The 21,521-nt window shown below is 26.5% G+C and overlaps 1 protein-coding gene across 14 annotated transcripts in view; it reads left to right on the top strand.

Moving 5' to 3' along the window:
• Window positions 1–21,521, top strand: part of LOC119677475 — a 61,942-nt gene that overhangs the window by 27,817 nt on the left and 12,604 nt on the right. For 5 of the 14 annotated variants that reach the window (XM_038088834.1, XM_038088833.1, XM_038088832.1 and 2 more), the window contains exons 1-11: window positions 8,077–8,148; window positions 9,865–10,187; window positions 10,252–10,437; window positions 10,500–10,622; window positions 14,924–15,025; window positions 15,247–15,426; window positions 15,491–15,700; window positions 18,003–18,208; window positions 18,333–18,744; window positions 20,121–20,147; window positions 20,434–20,715. In XM_038088834.1, the coding sequence (XP_037944762.1) occupies window positions 9,906–10,187; window positions 10,252–10,437; window positions 10,500–10,622; window positions 14,924–15,025; window positions 15,247–15,426; window positions 15,491–15,700; window positions 18,003–18,208; window positions 18,333–18,744; window positions 20,121–20,147; window positions 20,434–20,715 (2,010 nt within the window). In that variant the 5' untranslated portion in view covers window positions 8,077–8,148; window positions 9,865–9,905. Of the gene's footprint in view, window positions 1–8,076; window positions 8,149–9,864; window positions 10,188–10,251; window positions 10,438–10,499; window positions 10,623–14,923; window positions 15,026–15,246; window positions 15,427–15,490; window positions 15,701–18,002; window positions 18,209–18,332; window positions 18,745–20,120; window positions 20,148–20,433; window positions 20,716–21,521 lie in introns of those variants that run through there. The other 9 variants (XM_038088827.1, XM_038088837.1, XM_038088825.1 and 6 more) reach the window with 9 other exon arrangements.

The raw sequence follows: 21,521 nt of genomic DNA, 5'->3' as shown, positions 1-21,521 counted from the left end.
TATATATATTTCATACAACTTCTACACCTTGCACTAAACACTGGTAAAAATTTTTCTACTTAATTTATGTATTTTTCCCACTGTAGATATCTTAACGGAAAGACTATATCAATGCAAGCCACATTTACACACTCCTATAATGACTTTTGCAGCAATTGTTGTTATTGTTGTTATTTTTGCTATTGTTGCTGTTGTTATTATTGGTGCTGTTGTTGTTATTGTTGCTGTTGTTGTTGTTGTTGCTATTGTTAGCGCAATAACTTAACTATATTCACTTATATTTTTATTTCTTCTCTATGCTTTAATGGTAAGGTGAGTGACTTTGTTGCGTATATCTTCATACGTTTCGTGAAGACAAGACCTTTAGGATACTTGTACACTATTGACTGCATTAACATTATTATTTGCCAAACAAAATAAAAATAATGAAATTTTATTCTGCTGATACCTTAATTTTATTTTCAACATTTTGCAATTGTTAAGGCAGTAGCGGACTTAATAAATATTCTTTTCAAATATTTAATAAATATCTGTATATATTGTATATAACGTAAAGAAATTATAAAATTTTATTATATTTATATAGTAAATATTTTTTATATATATGTATATAAATGAAACATATTTGTAAGTGTATATATGAAACATATATGTATATATATGAAAGATATGTGTATATATATGAAATATGTATATTTATATATATATGAAATATATATTCATATTGATTATTATTTGACAACATTCATTTAAAAAAAATTCCGCAATAGTAAATTAATATAAAGTAATGAAGGATTTAGGTACTTCGACATTTTCATCTCATATTATAATGGATTGAAATCGAATATACAAGTATACAAAAGTAATATTATAAAAATTGAAAGGAAAAATTTACAAAAAACCTTATGCATAAAAATATAAATATATTTTAAAATAGAAAAGTTTATAATTAAAATTATACATGTATATATATACAGTCATAATACGATATAATAATAAAAAAACATAATACATCTATACGAAATAAAAAGATCTTTAATTAATTGATGTGGGATATTCTGAGAATGCATCTAGTTTAACTAAATACATCACTAGAAACCAATTTTTACAAATTCTATATTACTCTGCATTTATTACTCTTATTAATAATTATATAATTATTATAAATAATATAATTAATAAAAATTATAATAAATATATGCATACGAAATTATGAAGATAAGTCATATTGTTGTCGCCACACATATCAGACTGAATTCACAAATCTATGAATGACTATAAGTCATCATACACGAATGGTTGACGACTTATAACCCACAGTCGAACAGAATAGAAATCACTAAGATTGAATCAGTTGAGATATACCTACATATATAAACATATAAGTCAAAACTTCCAGTGTGGTAGTCGCAATAGTTAATATTATAATTATTATTATTATTATTAATAACACAATCCCATAACTCAAATACAACAATGGCATGTTGTGGGGAGATTTGCTTGATCTCTTACATTCCCTATAAGAATCATCTGGTTTTCACAAGCAACTTTAAAAGTCTTGTTAAGTTAAATATATGTCGGTTTGCTGATTTCTCAAAGTATAAATCTAAATATTTTACCTGAAAAGAACCTTAGAGAGACACAAAATAATAGAACTATTGCATGCCTTCGTCTTGACAGCTTAGCACCCTCTGGTAGAACCATCTGGTTTTCAAAGTAAAAATTTCGCAAGGAGTAAATTCTTCGTCTGGAAAGAACTGTATAGGGACACAATATAACATAACTCAACTGCTCCATACCCTTGTCTTGACAACTTCCACAAAAGTCTTCTACAACACTTTCCATACCCTAGTCTTGAGAGTTTTTATAAAAGTCTTTACGATTATAGTGAAGCTGTTTGAACTTTCTTAATGGGAATTATCTAAAGCGAACTATGTGAGAGCCAGAATGTGTGCTTATTATACTTTGAGAATAAGAGATGATTAGAATACACAGAAGACGATTAATAATTGATCTTTTGAGGTTATATTTAATCCAACAGAATTGTAGTAGACAACGTTTATAGCTTGTTTTTGTTTACATCAATTCCAGAGTTCGAAATTAAACATTTTCTATGTCCATAAAATTTGACGTTTGTATTAATTTAAAGAGGTATCTGTTTTTGATTGGATTGTAAAAGAACGCACTGTTAAGTGCTAATATTGTAGTTGAAAAGATGCAACTTAAGAGTGGTAAATACATGCTTGAGTTTTCATAGGGTTATAATTTGGATATATTTAAAAAAAAACTACTTACACTATACCTTAAATAACTGCTATAAATTTGTTATCATGGGTCTTTGGTCTTATATAGATAACATATAAATGCTTAGTTCTATTTTGAAAAAGTTTCAAACTTTTGTTGATTTACCTAGTCATTGCAAAAACTACAATTTTTAATAAATTCTTCATAGGTCTTTTTTAAATATCAGTAAATCTAAAGTTCACAACTGCATTTTTTATACCTTCTGTTATATAGTTACTGTTATTCGCACTTCGGATGTTGCCACAAAACTAAAAACTTTATTGGGACTTTTAAATCTAACTCTATTAATAGTTATAACCTCCATTTAATATTAAGTCTTGCTATTGGTACTTTAATAATATATTTTTGCCTTCTGTCTTTTAATTTAGTATATATAATTGAGAAAATGTTCACTTAAATTATATGTGATAAAAATTTATTATGGCTGGAAGGATTTATTTTTTTTATTTTCCCTATACAATTTCTTTAAGACCACCTTACCCAAAAACTCTCATCTTCTTATATACATTGAAACGTTATTTAGATAATTTAATACTTTTTAAAGACTTCAAATACACTCCTGAATAGAAAAATATAACTGTGTTTTTAACTTTAGTAAATGTTTTTTTTTTTATTTATTTATTTATTTTATTTTGTTAAAGTCATTAAAACTTAGTGTTGGTTTAGTTTTTATTACATTTACTTTACGTTATGCTTGAGGCTAGTCCAACGTAGTCGTATGTGGAATAATAAAATTCACCAAATAATTAGAAACCAAATACGAGAGAAGAAAAAGTAGAAAAAGTAGAAAATAAAATAGAAATGCTTGGCTTATTCATAGAAAATATTGGCAACACAGGCTACATGACATTAAAGTGTTTTACAAGATAATTGACATTGTGCAAGAGTGCTCGTGTGCGGCCCAGAATGACTGAAGAGCGTATATAATTGTAAATAATTTGTTTGTATTTAATTTGTTAGCAAATAATTTAACATTCGAAAATTTTGTTTGAATTTAGTTTTATGTGGGTTCAGTGCAATTACCTTTTTCTACCCACACCTATCTGCAGATAATATAACGGAAATCTCCTACTATCTTCTTACTTACCTATGACTAATGCTTATGCACATACATCATATGTTTAAAGTCAATGGATATAATTAGGTCAAAAAATTAAATTTCATATAAATTAAAAATTATATATTAAATTTTATGTTTTTTAATATATATATGTTATGAGAGATGTATATAATTAAAGTTATATTTAGATGAAATTATAAAGCTACCGGGTATAAAACTCTTCCTATGTGTGAACTCTTTTTATATCTACATCTATATACATTTAAAATTTATACATCTGGTAAAAATTTCAATAAACATATATTTTAAGATATATTAAAAACAGATCATTGACAGCAGTTAATGTTAATACTCACTTTGTTATACAGTTGACCAATTGAGTCTACTCATAAACTTAACCATCATATAACCATAAATAAACCAGCAGTTGAATATCGCTAAATCTATAGATTTAGTAATTCTATGTTAATCAACACCCATATACAAAAAAACATGTTTATTCTTCTATCGAATAAAACTTGGACAGCTGTTCTTTAATGGCTTAGGCTGATTTTAACTATTATAATTGGAGTCAGAAACTATGGTAGCAATCAGTGTGATGAAAGAAACTTTGACCGATATTTTTAAGTAACAAATTAATTATGTTAATGATAATAAGGCAGATGTTATTTTATGGAAAGATAATGTTATCATGTACGTATGGCGAAACAATCGGTGGTCGTTTCAGGAAAGCCACACAAAACTTCTAATGTGATCGCACTGATTATTGTATTGAATATTTTATGTAAATGACAGATAAGAGAGAAATTAGAGCAATTTATTTGGAAAAATTGAAGGCCTCAATTTTATTTTTCTATAAAATATTAATTCTTTTACAAGATTAATGTTTAATAGGCAGGTGTGCATGAAGATCTAAAGTTCTAACTGATGATCTTTGCAGTCTCTGCCAAGAGGAAAAAGAAAAATTCCGTAGATTTAAAACCAAAAGAAAACGAGATTAGCTATCATAATCTCATTTGGTTGTTGTTGATATATATGTTGATTAGAATTCAACAAATGAAACTAATCATTAGAAATACGATATGGAAAAACTATTATACTCTTACCTATTGTGAAGATCCATGTCTACAATTTTTAGAAATTTTTAGAACTGATATATGAAGTAAATCGGGTAGAGTAATACTCTGAACTCAAGAAAACATGTGTCAAAGAAACCGTGAAGAAAATCTAATTATTTGGAGTGGAGCATTTTTGAACAAGAGATCTATTGCAATGTAACGGACTCATGGGCTATGACACTTAAACCTAACCTGTATCTTAAATCTTATCATTCAACTCTTCATTGTACTTAATCGTTAGATGGTGAAAGAAATATATATTATAATATAATTTATAATTGAAAACCTTAATTTTAGAGAGGAAGTAGTGTAATGCAAGCAGCATTTGGAAGCAATGCCTCTTCGGAACCTTATTCAAATAAAATTCAAGAACATATTTTATAAGGCCCTATACACTATTATTTTCTAAAGAAACCATTTTGTATTTTAATATATCTTTATTGATTCTACGTTTTTAATCTTTTTCCTTTTTTTAAATAATTTTAAAATGGGAATTCTTTTCTAAATTGCATCGCGTGCCAATTTTTGCATTGATTTTATTTCTGTTAAATAAAAGCAAAATTTTATTTAATTTACCCTCAGAGCAAATATTTTCATTTTATATATTTTTAAACATAGACAAAAATGCATTTTTACCGAAAACAAAGAAGACGGCAAAGTTAACAATTTAATTCACGAATTTATTTTTAAATCAATCAAGTCAAGTTGAAGACATAAAACAGATATTTTAATAATATACGAGCGCCATCTGTACGATAAATATATGTTTGAATTTGTGTGTACATATATATACAAGGGTAAGGACCAAACATTTTAAAATGGTTTTAAATATATATAATATTTTAAGTTTGTTGAGATGATTGTATGTAATGTGCTATTCATATCTGTTTACATGAAAGTATCCAGTACCTCTCAGTTTTTATAGGTACTAGAAACATAGATATACTAGAATATAGATACTATAAAAAATTCCAAAAAAATATTACTTTCTATTACTTACTTACACATTATTACTTAGTTAAAATTTACCGACCAACTAACTGTCTCGCGTTCAGTAGCTTTTGCCAGCCAACCTGATCAACGACTTTCTGTCGCCATTTGGTAGTACGAAATGACTAGCCCTTCCATTGAAGCACTGAATTTTCCTTAAAAAGCTATCAAATTAAACATTTTTCTATCCTGTACATTCTCACCTATTCGCTTAACATAATATACGATCTGTATGTTGGTCTTCTAAAAGCTAAAATTATGTGTAATTATTACAATAAACTAATGTGTATTGCGAAACCTTCTTCGGGCTTGAGATGTTCGTAAACTATTGTGTATAACGAAATTTCTATTTTTACGTTTTACAAAAGCATTTTATATTGCTGAAGTGCTAATTCCATTCATTTTGTGTCACTACTTTAAATAACCAGTCAGCTAAAGTTATTAATCTAGTTAGATCAGTTAAGTGAACATAGAGCACTATTATTGTAATAGATAGCTCATATTTAGAGAAGAGCTAATAGCTCAAATTGAAACAATAAATCGAAGAAATATAGTGGAAAAGTTAAAAGCGTACCCAGAGTGCTGGCGAACGATAGAGTCCTATGTAATCTAAGTCCTTAAAGCGAAGAAATTAGACTAAGAAAATAAAATCAGAAACTAGGTTAATAAATAGTGCAGACACCAAGAAAAAAAGGTAAAAAAGTAGAGATCGGAACGCAGATTGCAAATCACAAAAGCATGGCTGGAAATGTCAACATAAAAGAGACCTTCCTCGAAGTAATGCGAAAGCGGTTCCGAGGGATAATAAGTCTTGTCGAAGTGGGGATGTTTTAGTCCGTATATTATATATTAATGTTAGAGATTTGGGCACAGCATTCTGGTCGGGCTGACGGTGCATTCCACCTGTTCACTACAAAAAAAAAATGTGAATGAGCGTTATGAGCAAATCGTGAGTGGATAATTAATAAATAATAATTATACGATGATATACGTATAATCGTAGCGATATAGTACGATACAATATAAATGACTATCTGTTAATTTTTTATAAACTTTTATCTTTTGTACTTATTTTCTGTAAGATATTCAATATATTATTCTTTTATTTAAACTAGAGGCATACGAGTACTAAAACTCTATTATTTTATTTATTTTGCCACATCCCACTAAAAAGATTTATTGAGTATTTAGCTGTTTATAAATCGTATTGATTGCGAAATTTTGTTCCTTTTTTGTTTAAATTTTTATAGCCACTATAAAGTATAATAAATCACTAAATCATTGAATAGAAAAAGTAGCAAAATTACATCATCGATTTTAAAAGTACACACACCTCAAAATAGTGACGTCAATTTTGTTATAAACTAATATAGGCAATACCAATAAAACACACCGTTCTGTGAACATATATAAAATAAACAAAATAAAAATAAATTAAAGTAAAATAATAAAATGAAAACTAAATTCAAACAAATTTAAGATTTAATGCCGTCACCTGGTACTCATACATACTAAAGATACACAAATATGCATATATGTACGTAGAGTTGGAGAGAAATATACGAAACTATATATAGAAGCGACTAATCCCATATTAAAAACATTTTAAATAAATTTTTTCTCTTTATGGATGCAGTTTATTTTATTTTCTTTTTTTTATATACAAAAATCTTTTTATATTTTTAAAAAATGCTGCCTTACCAAGGATCTTCAGAAGAAATAATTGGAGAAAACTGGAAAAAATAATAGAGCACTTTTTCGGAAAAGTGAAATTTCTTTTTTCACACTTCGTTAATCTCTTTGCGACGGCGCGAAAATAGATTTTCTAATTTGTATATATACAAAAAATGTGTTATATTAAACACACATATATATTTATATAAACATATATGAATGTATTAGAATGTATATTGAAAATGCAAAGAACTTTGCTCAAAATTTTCCCGATCAGTTCAGTTCATTTCGGTTTTTGAACGTTTTATGCGTTCTATTCGGTTCGATTTTTGTTCGTTTTATTACTTTAATTTTTTTTTTATAATTTTATATTAAAAAATATATTTATATATAATATAATTTATTAATTTTTTTTTTTAACATAATAATTAAAATTGTTTGTGAATTTTTTACTAAGTGTTTAACTGAAAATAAAAGATCAATGCACCAATTACGTTTAATAAATTTTGAAACAAATTATGTTTCTTCTAAAAATATAAAAATATCTTATATTAATGAAAAATTATATTAAACTTACTGAAAAGTATCTGTGTATCTTAATTTTTATATGAGCACATCAATCTCTTCAGTTTTTTGTGTCTCTGCTAGTTGCGCCCAGATGTTTCTTGTCAATCCTCAAATCTGCAAATAGTTTAAGAAAATATAACCAAAAATTTAGAGAATTTACACAAAAAAAAAATACAATAAAAATAAAATAAGATTAATTAAATAAAAATAAAAAATAATTTGCAAAATATTTAAACAAATAAGAAAATAATAATAAATTACATGAAAACTTATAACTGTTTAATTTTTAAAAATATAAGTTATAAAGTAAAATATTTAAAAAACACAAAATAAATTATTTAAATTTATTATTATTATTATTATAAATTTTTTAATTAATATATATGAAATTTAAACTGGTTTTAAGTCTCTTAACTGTAATCAACATTCAAAACGGTAAATTATTATGATAATATTGATATTTATCTGTTATTCGCTATATTCAATGTTATTATAAATCGATATTTTAAAATTATATATATACTATATATTCAATTAATTAAGTTTATTTTTGTTAAATTACACAATTAAAAATTTTTAAATATATAAACTTTCTTGGTGGAAAGACTATTTGAATACGTTAAGTCACTTTTATCATTCTAACCGGTACGGTAATTTCTCATCAATTTTGACTTCTCTTGAAAATGTTCTGCTCGAATAAATTTCTTCTGAAAAATTCTTGGCATAAGTAAACTTAATTTTGATTAAATATTTATAATATTTAATTTTCTTTTATTTAGCCTAATACAAAACTATATTAATTAATTTTGATAGTAATTTCTATCAATTAGTTCGTTCGGTTTTTCGCTTAAAACCTATTCACACGGCAAAACTTGATTTTATCGGAATCTTGTTTTAAACTTTTATGTATTTTTAGATTTTTCGTAATGGAGTTGTTATTATTATTTAATTGCAAAATAATGTTTAAAGCTCGTAGATAATATTAATAATTAATTCTCTTACAATTTTTACATGGTCAATAGCCTATCTCAAACGTTGGTTCTTCGATTGGCACCGTGCCGCTCCATAAACACCACCAGTTCATAAAATATTGTATTTTCTTCTTTCACTATATTATTTCTAAGGACGGTATTGGTACTTTACTTCCGATGAACATAGAATATTTTACCGTTTCTTGAACCATTGAATGTTTTTTTGGTCCGCAGCACGTTCTGGGTTTTAAAATATTGGTCTATGCTCTGCTTAACCTTTGATGTCTTCGAATTATTGTAGATAATGTTTTTAATTACTATGTTAATGTTAGTTTCATAGTTATGGAGTCTTTGGAAATCATGTGAATTACACATGCATATAGGTACTACTTGTGAGTCCAAATATATAGAATAGTCTTAGAAAAGAATAGTCAATTCTTTAGGTATCTAAATATTTTCAAAAAAATTATATAGTAAATATATAGCTTAAAAGTTTTGTTAATAAACTAATTTATTTGTTTAAAAGTATGTGTACTCTTCCAAATACCATATACGATTCTGTTTTTGTTGTTAAAATGATATATCCATTATTTGTATTAGTGATTTCTGATTCTCATTATGTTCTATTACTTAAGCGATTTTCAAGTATCTGCTGCTAGCGTCCTTTATGCTCTAAGATATATGTAGAATATATATATTCTCTATACTGTATGTGATATCGGGCATTAGTTAAGTTACATTGAGTTAATCGGGCTGGTTATAAGTTACATATGTATAAGCCTTTGTGTTACAAAGGAGTAAGACTTTTTGTAGTTTTGTACTAAACATCATGTAAAATGTTTACGTTTTCTGACAATCAAAGGACGGTTTCTCCGATACTCTCCAAATTCCCAAATTTAAGAGTGAGGAAGCATTTTAATGGTTTTAGTGTGGATGACTACTGATTAAAGGAATTTCTTAATCGAAACTAATAACAAAGAGTTACCAGAGTCACTTTATTAGTGTTTTTTCACAACAATCTTCATATGTGTCATATAATCTGAAATGTTCTTTTATCCAAACCAATCTATAAATAAAAGAAACTATAAAAAAATGATTGATTAGTTTATGCAATATTACTTTTTCTCATAAACTTTATTTCATTTGTAAATTAATAAACATATTTTCTTTATATTTTTAGATATGATGCAAAAAATTTGTATCTGCACACTAAAATAAATTATGGATTTAGCAGATCAAATCGATGATTATATTTGTACATTTGAAGGAATTGGTGATTTAACAATGGACTCATTAGCAATTTTCATATTTATATGGGCCGTATTGGCTCTATTCTCTGTATGGCTGTGTAAATATTTCTACAATAAATATATGTTAAAAAATAAAACGACGGGAAGTCAAAGTAATAGTCGACAAAGTAGTGTAGCGCCCGGTGGTGCTAAAAACGATAAAACACGTTTATCCGAACCGAGAGAATTATTAGCTACAAAATCTGATATTAAGGTATTAACAAAACTAAGTAACAACAGTTTTATATATATTATTATAATATGTGTAACAATTATAGGATCTTCTAAGTAAACCTGCCGCTGGTGGTGCACGTGGTCGTTCTACAGCTTCACCTGCTTCAAGTGCTGGAGGTGCAGTTGGTGGTGGTGCACGTAGACGTGTTGTACGTCAAAGTTCTACTGGGCCTGAAAGTCGCAAAAAACGTTATGTACCGCCACCATCCAATGTTGTTGGAAAAGAAACTGTTAGTTTGGAGAGTTTTACTTTTTTTTTATAATTGTTACTATATAAAACTCATTATTTTAGGTTTCCGTTACATGGACCAGTCAAGTATTTCGTTGGCTTTATAGCGATTTAGTTATTGTGAATGAATTACTCATCTCATGGGTCATTGCGCTTAACGATACACTCAGAAAATCAGCGGGTGAGGTAAGTAGAAAGAGTTTTGCTTATGCTTTTGTTTAGATATATTAATAAATTTTATTTAAATTTATTCATTTGTTTTTTGTTTAATACGGGTAAGTTTAAGTATCGTCATAAATATTAAGTTTGCGGTTTCTTGTTCCTTTTTTAAAACATTAGATGACCTCATATTTTGTAACGTGGAATGTGTTGATTTCAATGATGTCATTTAAATTTATATTCATTTATGAACATAATATTCTACTTTCGTTCTGTGAAATATTTTAAAAATTTTTGCTTAAAATTTATAGACTCAAAAGTAATAAAAATTACTGATATTCATTCCTAGAAAACTTATTGCATTATAAGTACTTTATGCTTCAGTAAATAAAATATAAAATTATATATGGTATAAGTACTTTAAGTTTTAAAATATTCTAAGAATTATTAAATTGATTTCCGAAAAGTTTTATTAGTTCAATTAAATAGAAGTACTTATGAATATTACACTTTACTTCGATATGTATCTATTCTAAACTTATCTCTTAGGATATAATTGGATTGCTATTTATTAAAAACCTCTTCCAGTTCGGGTTGTTCTTAAAGTTATATTCTATTCTTAACATTTAATATTTTTAAATATTTAATTGTTTATACTATAAAGCATAAAGCTTTTAAAAATTCTAAACATCAACTAAGTTCCATCATCAAGTTCTAACCATAATCATCATTTATATTTCTAAACAATAAAGTTTTTACAATACTTTTATCTATATGAATACCTATGGTTCCACTGACTTAACGTAGTTGCCACACTATGAAGCAATTAATTAATTACTTTTAGTTATCCTTTGTAAGTCGTTATAGAATAAGTCGTCATATATAATAAATGCATTACTTTTTAAGCCCTTATAGAACATAAATTGGAATCATTAAAACTGAGAGACAAAGAATAGCTAACTAAAATATTATTATAAAACAATTTATTGTTTATATAAAAAATGCATATACCATATTTTACTTATAGAACTTTGAAATTGAAAATTATAAAACTGGTGTACAAAGATATAGCAAACCAAGATATTGCTATAAAACAACATATTGTATATACTATAAATGCAATATATTTTTAATACTTATAGAAATTGGAATTATTAAAACAGAGCTATAAAGATATAGCCAACCAAGATATAGAGGTTATCCAATTATCTTCCTATCTTCTTTTAATTATCTTCTGTCATATTATTCTTAGAACCATTATTCTTTTTAACTTTTAACCAGATTTTAAGTAAAAGTCAGATCAAAATATTCTTATTCGAAGCCTCATGTTGGTTCAACCATACTAAATCTTGGCTTTCATATCTTCTTTACCATATAAGCTAAAATATCTCTAACAAAGTATCAAGTCAATTTAACTCTATAATATGGTTAGAGCATGTTTTTCTGAGTGTATATTATAATCAAATTTAAAACCATTTAAATTTTATTATAAATTTGATGGCTCTATGCTCCACTTAGGAGTCAAGAACTTAGGTAATAGTAGTAGTAGTATATATTAGACCTACATATGTTTCATGCATACGTAATATACAATATAGTGCGCTTATGCAGCGGAATAGTACTGTTTTTCAGGAGTTTTTAATGTAACTTTAAATTTTATTTTCCTGATAACTATATATTAAAAACTACTTTTTCGATACACTTAGCACATCTATTTTTAATATAATTTCAATAGTATATGGTCTTTTTACCATGTGCACCAAGAATGTCCGAATATCTATTTTCATCTATGAGAGCTAAATATTGAAATAATAAAAGATTTTTATAATTTTAGCAAAATCGGGAATAAATACTAGTCAAATATTAGACAACTTTGTAAATAATCCAAAGATTTCAACTCGAATTACGAGATTTCGGTACAATATAAATGTAAGGAATTCCATATCTAGGAACCAGAGATGACTTTAAGGTTATTTATATCGACATAATGTCTTATACATAATATACCTATAAGACATTTGATTAGATAAGATATTTTTATTAATACAACAACAATAGTTTAACGATCTTGAGAGATAAATATTTTTTATATTTATTTTTGTTAATTTAAGAACCCTAGTATAATCAGATCCGTAAGGGTCCACCTTTTTCTTATATATATTTTGATTTATTTTTAAATTTCGTGCTGGCATCCCAAATTCATGTTGAAGACTTGTTATCGATTGAGTCAGACTTGTTTATGAAAATTACGTAAGCGGCTTTTTTCAAAACGTGGTTCACATATGGAAAAAAAATTAAGCCGAAGAAAAAAATAAAGTAAAGTAAAGCAGAAAAATTAAACCACAAAACAAAATAAAATACATAAAAGCAAAAATAATACAAACTTAACCTTGGCCCCGGAGCTTCAACTGATAAAAAAAATAAAATAAAAATAAATAAAATTGGAAATGAGAACAAAGAACATGAAAGAAACCCATAGGTACATTCCCATTACAAACACTTCGAAAAAAAAAGTTTTTTTAATTACGATTAATATATAGTCTAAGATAAAAGGTTTTAACCTTAAATGTTAAGAGCTTGCTTGTTAACTTAGTTCAAAGTATAGAAATATTTAATAATGTAATATTAAAATTTAATCAGTATTCGAACAATCTCTAAAAACCGGTTGGAGGAGATTATTTAATTGTTGTTTCTGAGCGATTTTCAATATGTAAAATATTAAATGCTAAATAAAAATAAATAAATAAAAACAATATTTAGTTTATACTATAGACTACTTAACATATGTAATCTTTCTTCATAAATTTTCTAAAGAAGACCTCAAAACAGTGGACTTAAATTCAAGGTTCAAAAAATAATATATATAAAAAAAATATATATATATTTTGGGAAATATTTCCCTTTATTTGTGAACAAATAATGAATCAAGAAGTTGGTTTGTTGTATTGATATAAATAACAACATATACTCTTCCACTGATTAAAATTGCAAATTACTCGCTACTTTACTACTACAATCCTCTCCAGAGACCCAAAGAAATTTAAAGAAAAACTTAATCCTTTGCGTTGAGTTTAGGTAATTTAACAAAACTTTCGACCTTCCCAATGAACAGTATAACAAATTGTTAGAAAAGTACATCCCTAAGTACATAGGGATACTAATACTTAGGTTAAGTAATTTAAGTGATCTTTCGTCCTAATCAATAAAGAGTATAACAAACTGTCAAAAAAGTTCGTTCCTTAAAATTTGTTTCTTCTCGAATCCAATCCTAGATAATCACAGAGAAAATACATCATTGTTAGTTTCCATGACTTCAACAATGAGTACTAAAGGGGTTCCAATACACCAGTGATCAGAGACTACTGAACCAGTAAATGGGAGTCCTTTTAGTATCAAGAAGTTACTTTTTAATAATTATAGTCAATAACAATGTCTATTAAAAATTAATATGCATAACATATGAATGTCTTCATATGTTAGGTATACCATTTCAAGATGCTATAGTAGCGATGATTAAAACAATAGACTGAATTTGTTGAAATAAAGTAATATGTGTTGAGGAATAAGTTAGCTATAGTTGATTTCAAATAGGAAGGATGCTATGAGAATGTAGTATATAGTAAATGATTTATTTATAAAATAACTCGAAATATGTTTTTTTTTTTTGCTAAGGATTGTTAGAGGAGTGTTTTATACAATAATTAATTAATATATGATAAACCAGTTGACATGTTCTTTTTGTTTTTGAATATAAAATAGATTTAATAAACGACTGCAATGTCTATTTTTTTATTTCTTATGAAATCACCAAACGGTAAATCTGAATTCAATCTAGATTAACTCTCGATCTATCAAATTTTATTGCTCAATCTAAGATTTTTAGAATAATCTAACATTTTTGTAATAGCGTTATTACACATTTATATTTTTTATATATACATATGTAGAATCAAAACATACTTTATTTGTCAAGTTATATAAAACAGCTGTTAATTTCAGAGTAATCTTACTGCTCCGGCAAAATATATAGAGTGTTATAAATTAATCTCGAGTGTTATTTATTTCGCTCGTGATTTATATCGAGCATATCAAATCGAAAATAAAACTTGCACTAAAAGTGAATCTCGATTTATAAAACCATCCCAGATTTATCAATCAAACCTAGACGAATTCTTCTAAATACAAAATAAATATAAATACTTTTCCAGTTAAAGTTTTTAGCAGGATAATACTAATCCAGTTTAAAATAGAAAAATTTTTTCATTTTTTTATAGGTTTTTTGTGATATACCAAATATTCTTACCCATAATTTTTTTCTATAATTTCAGCAAGGTGTTACAGTAGAGGTTGTACGTGTTTTACCAGACAGTCCAGCACCTGGTCTTAATAATATTTTCTGTGATTGCAATGAGAATAATCCATCAGATATGGTGAGTATATTTTAATTCATCCATAAGCTATTGTATAAATATATATATGTAAATAGATTGGTAACATTTCTTGAAGTCCCTTATATATTTTATTTTTGTACATATATACGTATATATTATTTAAAATTGATATTTTGAAATATGTAAATTACAAAAATCTTCTGCGTAATTCGTTATATTATAACTCCGTTAATCTTATTTTTTTTCGTTTCTTGAAACAGCTCATCGCATTTGATTGTGATGCCATGCCAGTGTTACAGGTCAAAACCTTCCGTCAAAAATCGGGCAAATTGGAGACATCCCATTATAAGGTGACCGTATCACGTTTTCGTGCACGCATGACAACTGCCATGAACTATAACTCATTAAAGGGTGATATGCGTGTCGATGGTTATCCGGATGTAAGTACTTTAATTGTACTATAATTAATTAAAATATTGAAGCTATTTTTTTTCATTTCAATAGGTACGCATTGCAATGAATAGTGTTGGGGCTATTAAGCCAATGGATCAGGATGAGCAACAGTTACAGGAAGTTATTAGTGACATGTTAACAAGAGCATTGCGTGACACTATTTATCCTGTTGACTTTTCTATGTACTCAACATGCCCACGTGCCGAAATCGATCCAATGGATTTGTCTGTAATGTATCCCATGCATTACGATGCACTAGCGGTGAGAGTGAGAGCATTGAGAAGAAGTCGTTTAATTGTGTTCTCAGTTTGTTGTAAAGATGTTGATTCCCGCATGAAATTATATTTTTCTTCTGAGTTCATTAGATTTTTACGAATATATATTATATTCAGTTCTTGACAAAAACAGATTATTATAAATTCAACAATGTTTTTTTTTGACTTGGGAGCCATTAAAGAGTTAAACAACACTTAGAAACATATGAAGAGTAAACTTTATAAATTAAAACTCTATGAAATTCATTGAATACTTAACGATTATAATACAAAAATTATTTTTATTAATCTATATTATTTTATGAAAAATTCTTCAGTAAAGAAAACAGGCAATCACACATATTCACCTATCTACCTTAACTTGTGACAAAGTTCCGAATTCCCTTCTTATATTTTGTACTAAATCTATTTTATTGTATTAACATTATTTAAATATTTAACTCCTGAAGTCCTTTGTATATAGTTATATATACTCATTATATACTTATATTATTACATATATCCATACATAGTATATATATATTCTAGTAAGAAATTTCTATAGGAAATCTGGAATATGATGTATATCCTTACTTTTATTTGTTTTTACTTTAAGAAGTAAACGTACTCAAAAATATCTATTAATCAAGTATTCGAATAGATTTAGTAGTAGATTTATACTTTAATCTATGATTGTAATCTAATCATAGAATTTTATCTAGAAAGTAACAAAAAAAAAAAACTGGCAGCGGATCTATTACTGGGATATTTTTATAATCATGAAACCAGGAAAAAGAGAAAAAATAGAAAACAAACAGATCAGCTACAGTCATTAAACGTAACTGAGGAAGTTTAGAATAGGACTCTGTATATTTTAAGTATATATACTCGTATTTATGCTTAAAAAACTCTACATATAACGTTTTAAAATATATGTGGTAGAAGGTGCATATTTTTAAATCATAGAACTTCACTAGAAACGTTTCAGAATAGATTTAAATGTGGGTTTGTTATATTCATATAATTATACATAGAGAGTTTTAAAACAGATCTCAAAATTATTTTTTTGCCACTACGCCTCTGTTTTTTGTTCCTAAAAAATGTCAGACGATATATGATACTAGATCTATGTTATTAGATTTATATATTTATATTCATAAAATTATTCTAATTTTGAAATAGATATGTCGATAGTAGTTTTATAATTATATATTTTTTATACCCTAAATAGATATATCAGTAGTGGATCTATTTTTATAATTATATATTTTTTATATTCAATAATTTGGTTTCTCTTCAATTATCAGTTCTTGTTCCTTGTGAAGAAGTGATGTATATTTGAAAACAGTACTATATTTAACTTTACACAATACTTTAACAACTGACATATATAATATATATATATATATTATATTACACAAACCTTCTCATTGTTTTCCTTTCGCTCATATTGTTTATATTATAATTACTATATTTTTCAATCCACAATACTTATTTTGTTGTTTTTATATATCTGTTATATATGTTTTTATAGTCCTTGTACCCTACTATGAAATTCGCCTTTGACTTGAGATAGTTCCTATACGTCATAACGTTTAATAATATATAGAAATTTTAGTTATTAAAACTAAAATTTTTTAATTTTCTTTCTCTATCATTTCAGAGAGCCTATCAAAATTATTACAATTATTAATTTTTTAATATATACTTTAAAAATAATTTTCATATTCGAAAATAATCATCAGAGATATATAAGTTGTCTTATATATTATTTGTAAAATATTTTCAATAGAATTATTATATCGATTATATCCAATAAAGGTTATATCAATTCAATACTCACAACTTAGTATTAATAGTAAATCACATTTTTCTAATATTATGGATATAATATCGGGGTGTTAAACTTTACTGACACCTTGACACCTATTTAAATCATTTACTATCATTCTGGATTAATATTATTGACTCACGCATATAGTATGTATCATATCCTGATTCTAAATTAAATAATAATTTAATAAAAAATATCTTAATTAGATCTTGTTATATACTGTATATATAATATCATTTTAATAAAACCTGATCTACTATAGAAAAGCTCAGAAAATCATTGCAAATGAGATAACCTTTTTTTGTATTCTATTGTATTCATAAAACCCTATTTCATAATCAATATCAAAGGCGAATTCTTTAAACAACAAAATCTAATTATATATCCCAAGAAAAAATCCTTTAGTTAAAGGATATTTATAGAGAAAATTTTAAATAATTTTTCAACTTTCAACAATCCAACCCTAAACGTACAGCACAACATGGATGGTTTGAATGCCAGTGGCACCTACCAACAACAAATGATTTCTGGTCGACGCTTACTTGTAAAAATTGTTAAAGGCGATGGTCTTAAGGATGCTAAAGATCCATATGTGGTAGTTGAAATGGATGAACCAGCACAGAAGAATCAAACCGGTACACGTCAAGGCATAAGCCCTTACTGGGATGAACACTTTTTGTTGTAAGTACAGACATAACTTTAGAGTCCTAAAAATGAGCACTAAACTTAAATATAGAAATTTATTTTATATAGAAATATCAAATATCAGATATTAAAGATTAAAATATTTTTATTTTAATTACAGCGAATTGGCGCCACAATCTGCTGAGATACTCTTTGAAGTTTATGATCGACCAGTAAATGTTAATGATCAACCTAAATTTTTGGGTCTTGGTTTGGTTGGTATTGATGAATTGGCTGTGGGGCCTGCATCTACACAGGTGCTATCGTTACAACCACGACCATATGAAACTCAACCTGTATTTGGTAATATCACTGTCGACTTCGTTTTCATTGAGGGTGCAGAAATACCCGTTGGTTCAAAATCACATAATGTTAAAGAAGCTTTACGTTTAAATTCGCCGCTCATTAATGAGCAAATTAAAAATGGTGCTGCTTTAGCTGATGCTGCTGTACGTGCCTTACAGGATGGTTCACTCTCATCCACTAACGGACAACCCAGTAAAAGTACATTAATTATTCATAGTGTTCAAAGGGTGAGTACTAGAGAAGTTTAATTCATTTGTTATTATTATGGTTAATGGGTAGAATAATTGAATACAAGATTTTGAATAAGTTATCGTAGATTTATAGAAGAGATCGTAGAATCAATAGAAGTGATCGTAGAATCGATAGAAGTGATCATAGAATCGATAGAAGTGATAGTAGTATCTATAGAAGTGATAGTAGTATCTATAGAAGTGATAGTAGTATCTATAGAAGTGATTGTAGAATCGGTAGAAGTTCTCGTAGAATTGATAGATATGGCTGAGAAGGTTTGAATAGTTGTCTATTTATATAATTTCAAATATGCTATGTTACGGAATTGTGAGATGGCATATTTAGCTAGGTAATTGTTAAATCGTGACTATCCATAGAATTTAAATAATTTTAAAAACATATAAAATATCTCTACTTATAATTTCTAGAAGTACTATAGTAGAGTTACTATTTTACCATATCCATGATTATATTTTATTGATTCAATCAGTTGGCTAGGTTAAACTTAAATTTAAGATTTAGAATCTTGAGAAAACTAATTCAATTATTTGATAGAAAATTGAATATGCTTCAGGATTAAAGATCCTCATGTAGGTGTACATTGTCTATATTATTTTATTTTATTATATTATGCTGTATAACATTAATATGACAACGGGGATCTTGTTTGTAAGGGTATATCCATTTTATAGTCCCGATTAAGCAGCAGTGATTCATCAAACAAATTTTTTAAAAAAGGCATTATACGTTTAGTCATTTTACAACATGAATCGTTTAACAACCGCTGAACATATTAATTGTAAATGCTTATCACAAAATTGATGGTTCTTTGCATTAAAATTTGTTCCGTGATAAATGGATGCTATAGGTCGTGATCTTGAGATGCTGTAGGTCGGAATGAATCAAAAGACTTTGTTTTTAAATTATTCTTTTAAATTACTGAAATTAGCAGAAGCAAATTTTTGGTTACAGGCCTGATAACCATTAGTACCATATGTTAATTATAAGAAATAAAGGCGAGTTGAAATTAAAAACAGCTTTTGACTTTTTCAATTAAAAGATTTATTGTTTAGAGTTTAATGATTATGGCAAAAAACCAAGTTATGTGTTTTAAAACTTTTAAAATAAAAAGATTTGAAAAACAAAACTATCTTCGCCACCAACATTTCCTTTTGCTATTTTTGTTTAAGTATCAATATTTAATTTTAATTATTTTATATAATTGGTTAAATTTTAATTTTAATTTATTTTTAAAATTTTTTATTTCACATATTTTTTTCATGATTCTACACTTCAATGATATCGCGCACAACAACCATTACAAAAAAAAAATTTCAAAAATGTATTTTACTCGACCATGCACAAATCCTAGAATCAAAATAATTTAAATCCATTCAAGGTAATTTATTTTTATTATTTTTCTTTAACAATTTAGACATTTCATTTATTTTTAATAATATTTCGTCTTGAGTTAATTTTGTTAAAATAAAAATTTTAAAATATATAAAAAATATATTTTTTGTAATTTTGAGTTGCTTTCGGCGTTCATAAATTTAGCCTCGACTAACCACTAAATCCAGTAAAAACTAAAAATTAATTGTTATATTTTGAGAAGAGAATTTTTTATCTAACCTTAATGCTTTATTAACTTTTTAAATGCTGCAAATTATATACGAAAACATCAGGTTGAAATGAATAAAGAAGGACAAATCCAAGTCAGAGAATCTCCTGACGAACTTAATTCAGCAGTATCGAAAGCCTTTGAGAGCTCCTATAATGAAACAAGTGAATCCTTACCAACCGCTAATACTACAGCAGAAATAGAACAATTATTGAAAGATACTTCGGAGACAACAGATGCTACTGATGCTACCGCTAGTCCTACTGATTCCTATCCGACAAATGATGTTTTCCTAAATGACTCTTCAGGTAATGGTAATGCACCGGCCGAGACTTCTATTGATGAGGTAAGTACCAGGCATTGTTCATTGCATAGTTCGTTTGTTTGAGTTATTCGAAATTTAAAATTCGTTACTGAACTAAAATTATTATTATTGCTAAAAAAATTTTATAAAGCTTTTGTAATAGTATTTATTAATAATATATATAGATAATAAAAAATATATAGATAACATTTGAACCAGAGTCTATTATTTTTTATATTCTGTTTAACAAAAGATTTAAATCTGTAAAAGTATGTTTTTTATTTAATTTATTTTTTATAAATAATTATAAAATTATATAATTTTTATAAAAATAATAGTAAATAAATTTTAATATATTGTATATAATCAATCAATAATATGTTTTATAGAGTTAGAATTAATTTTGGATTTCACAACCATTAATTCTACCTAGAATACTCAATGCAATGTTTATAATTAATTAGGTTAATAGGTTTGAACAAATATCTACACTTCCATTAGTCAGTTGGACATCTATTGCTTATTGTTATGTCCCTAAAGTTATCAGAAAGATATGAACTATATTAATTTTAGTCCTTGTTATACAGGTAACGATTTAAAATACAAGTAAACATATAAAAGAACATATAAGTTGGCTTTGGGTCACTTAGATTATTAAGACGAAGTCTGATTTATTAAATTTGGCAAGACGCGAGTTCAACCCTTGGTATTTATAGTCTCAAAAAATTATTTACAAATAATTCAATGCAACAAATATTTTCTAAAAGACCCACTAATATCGGCAATACTTCAAACTGCTGTATAGTTGGCTAAACACTCAATTAATTAAAAAATAATAAAATTTTGTT

Source organism: Teleopsis dalmanni, chromosome 2 (genome assembly GCF_002237135.1).
Source record: "Teleopsis dalmanni isolate 2A chromosome 2, ASM223713v2, whole genome shotgun sequence".
In the NCBI taxonomy this organism is placed as follows: domain Eukaryota; kingdom Metazoa; phylum Arthropoda; class Insecta; order Diptera; family Diopsidae; genus Teleopsis; species Teleopsis dalmanni.
This window is presented reverse-complemented; position numbering and strand designations above follow the sequence as displayed.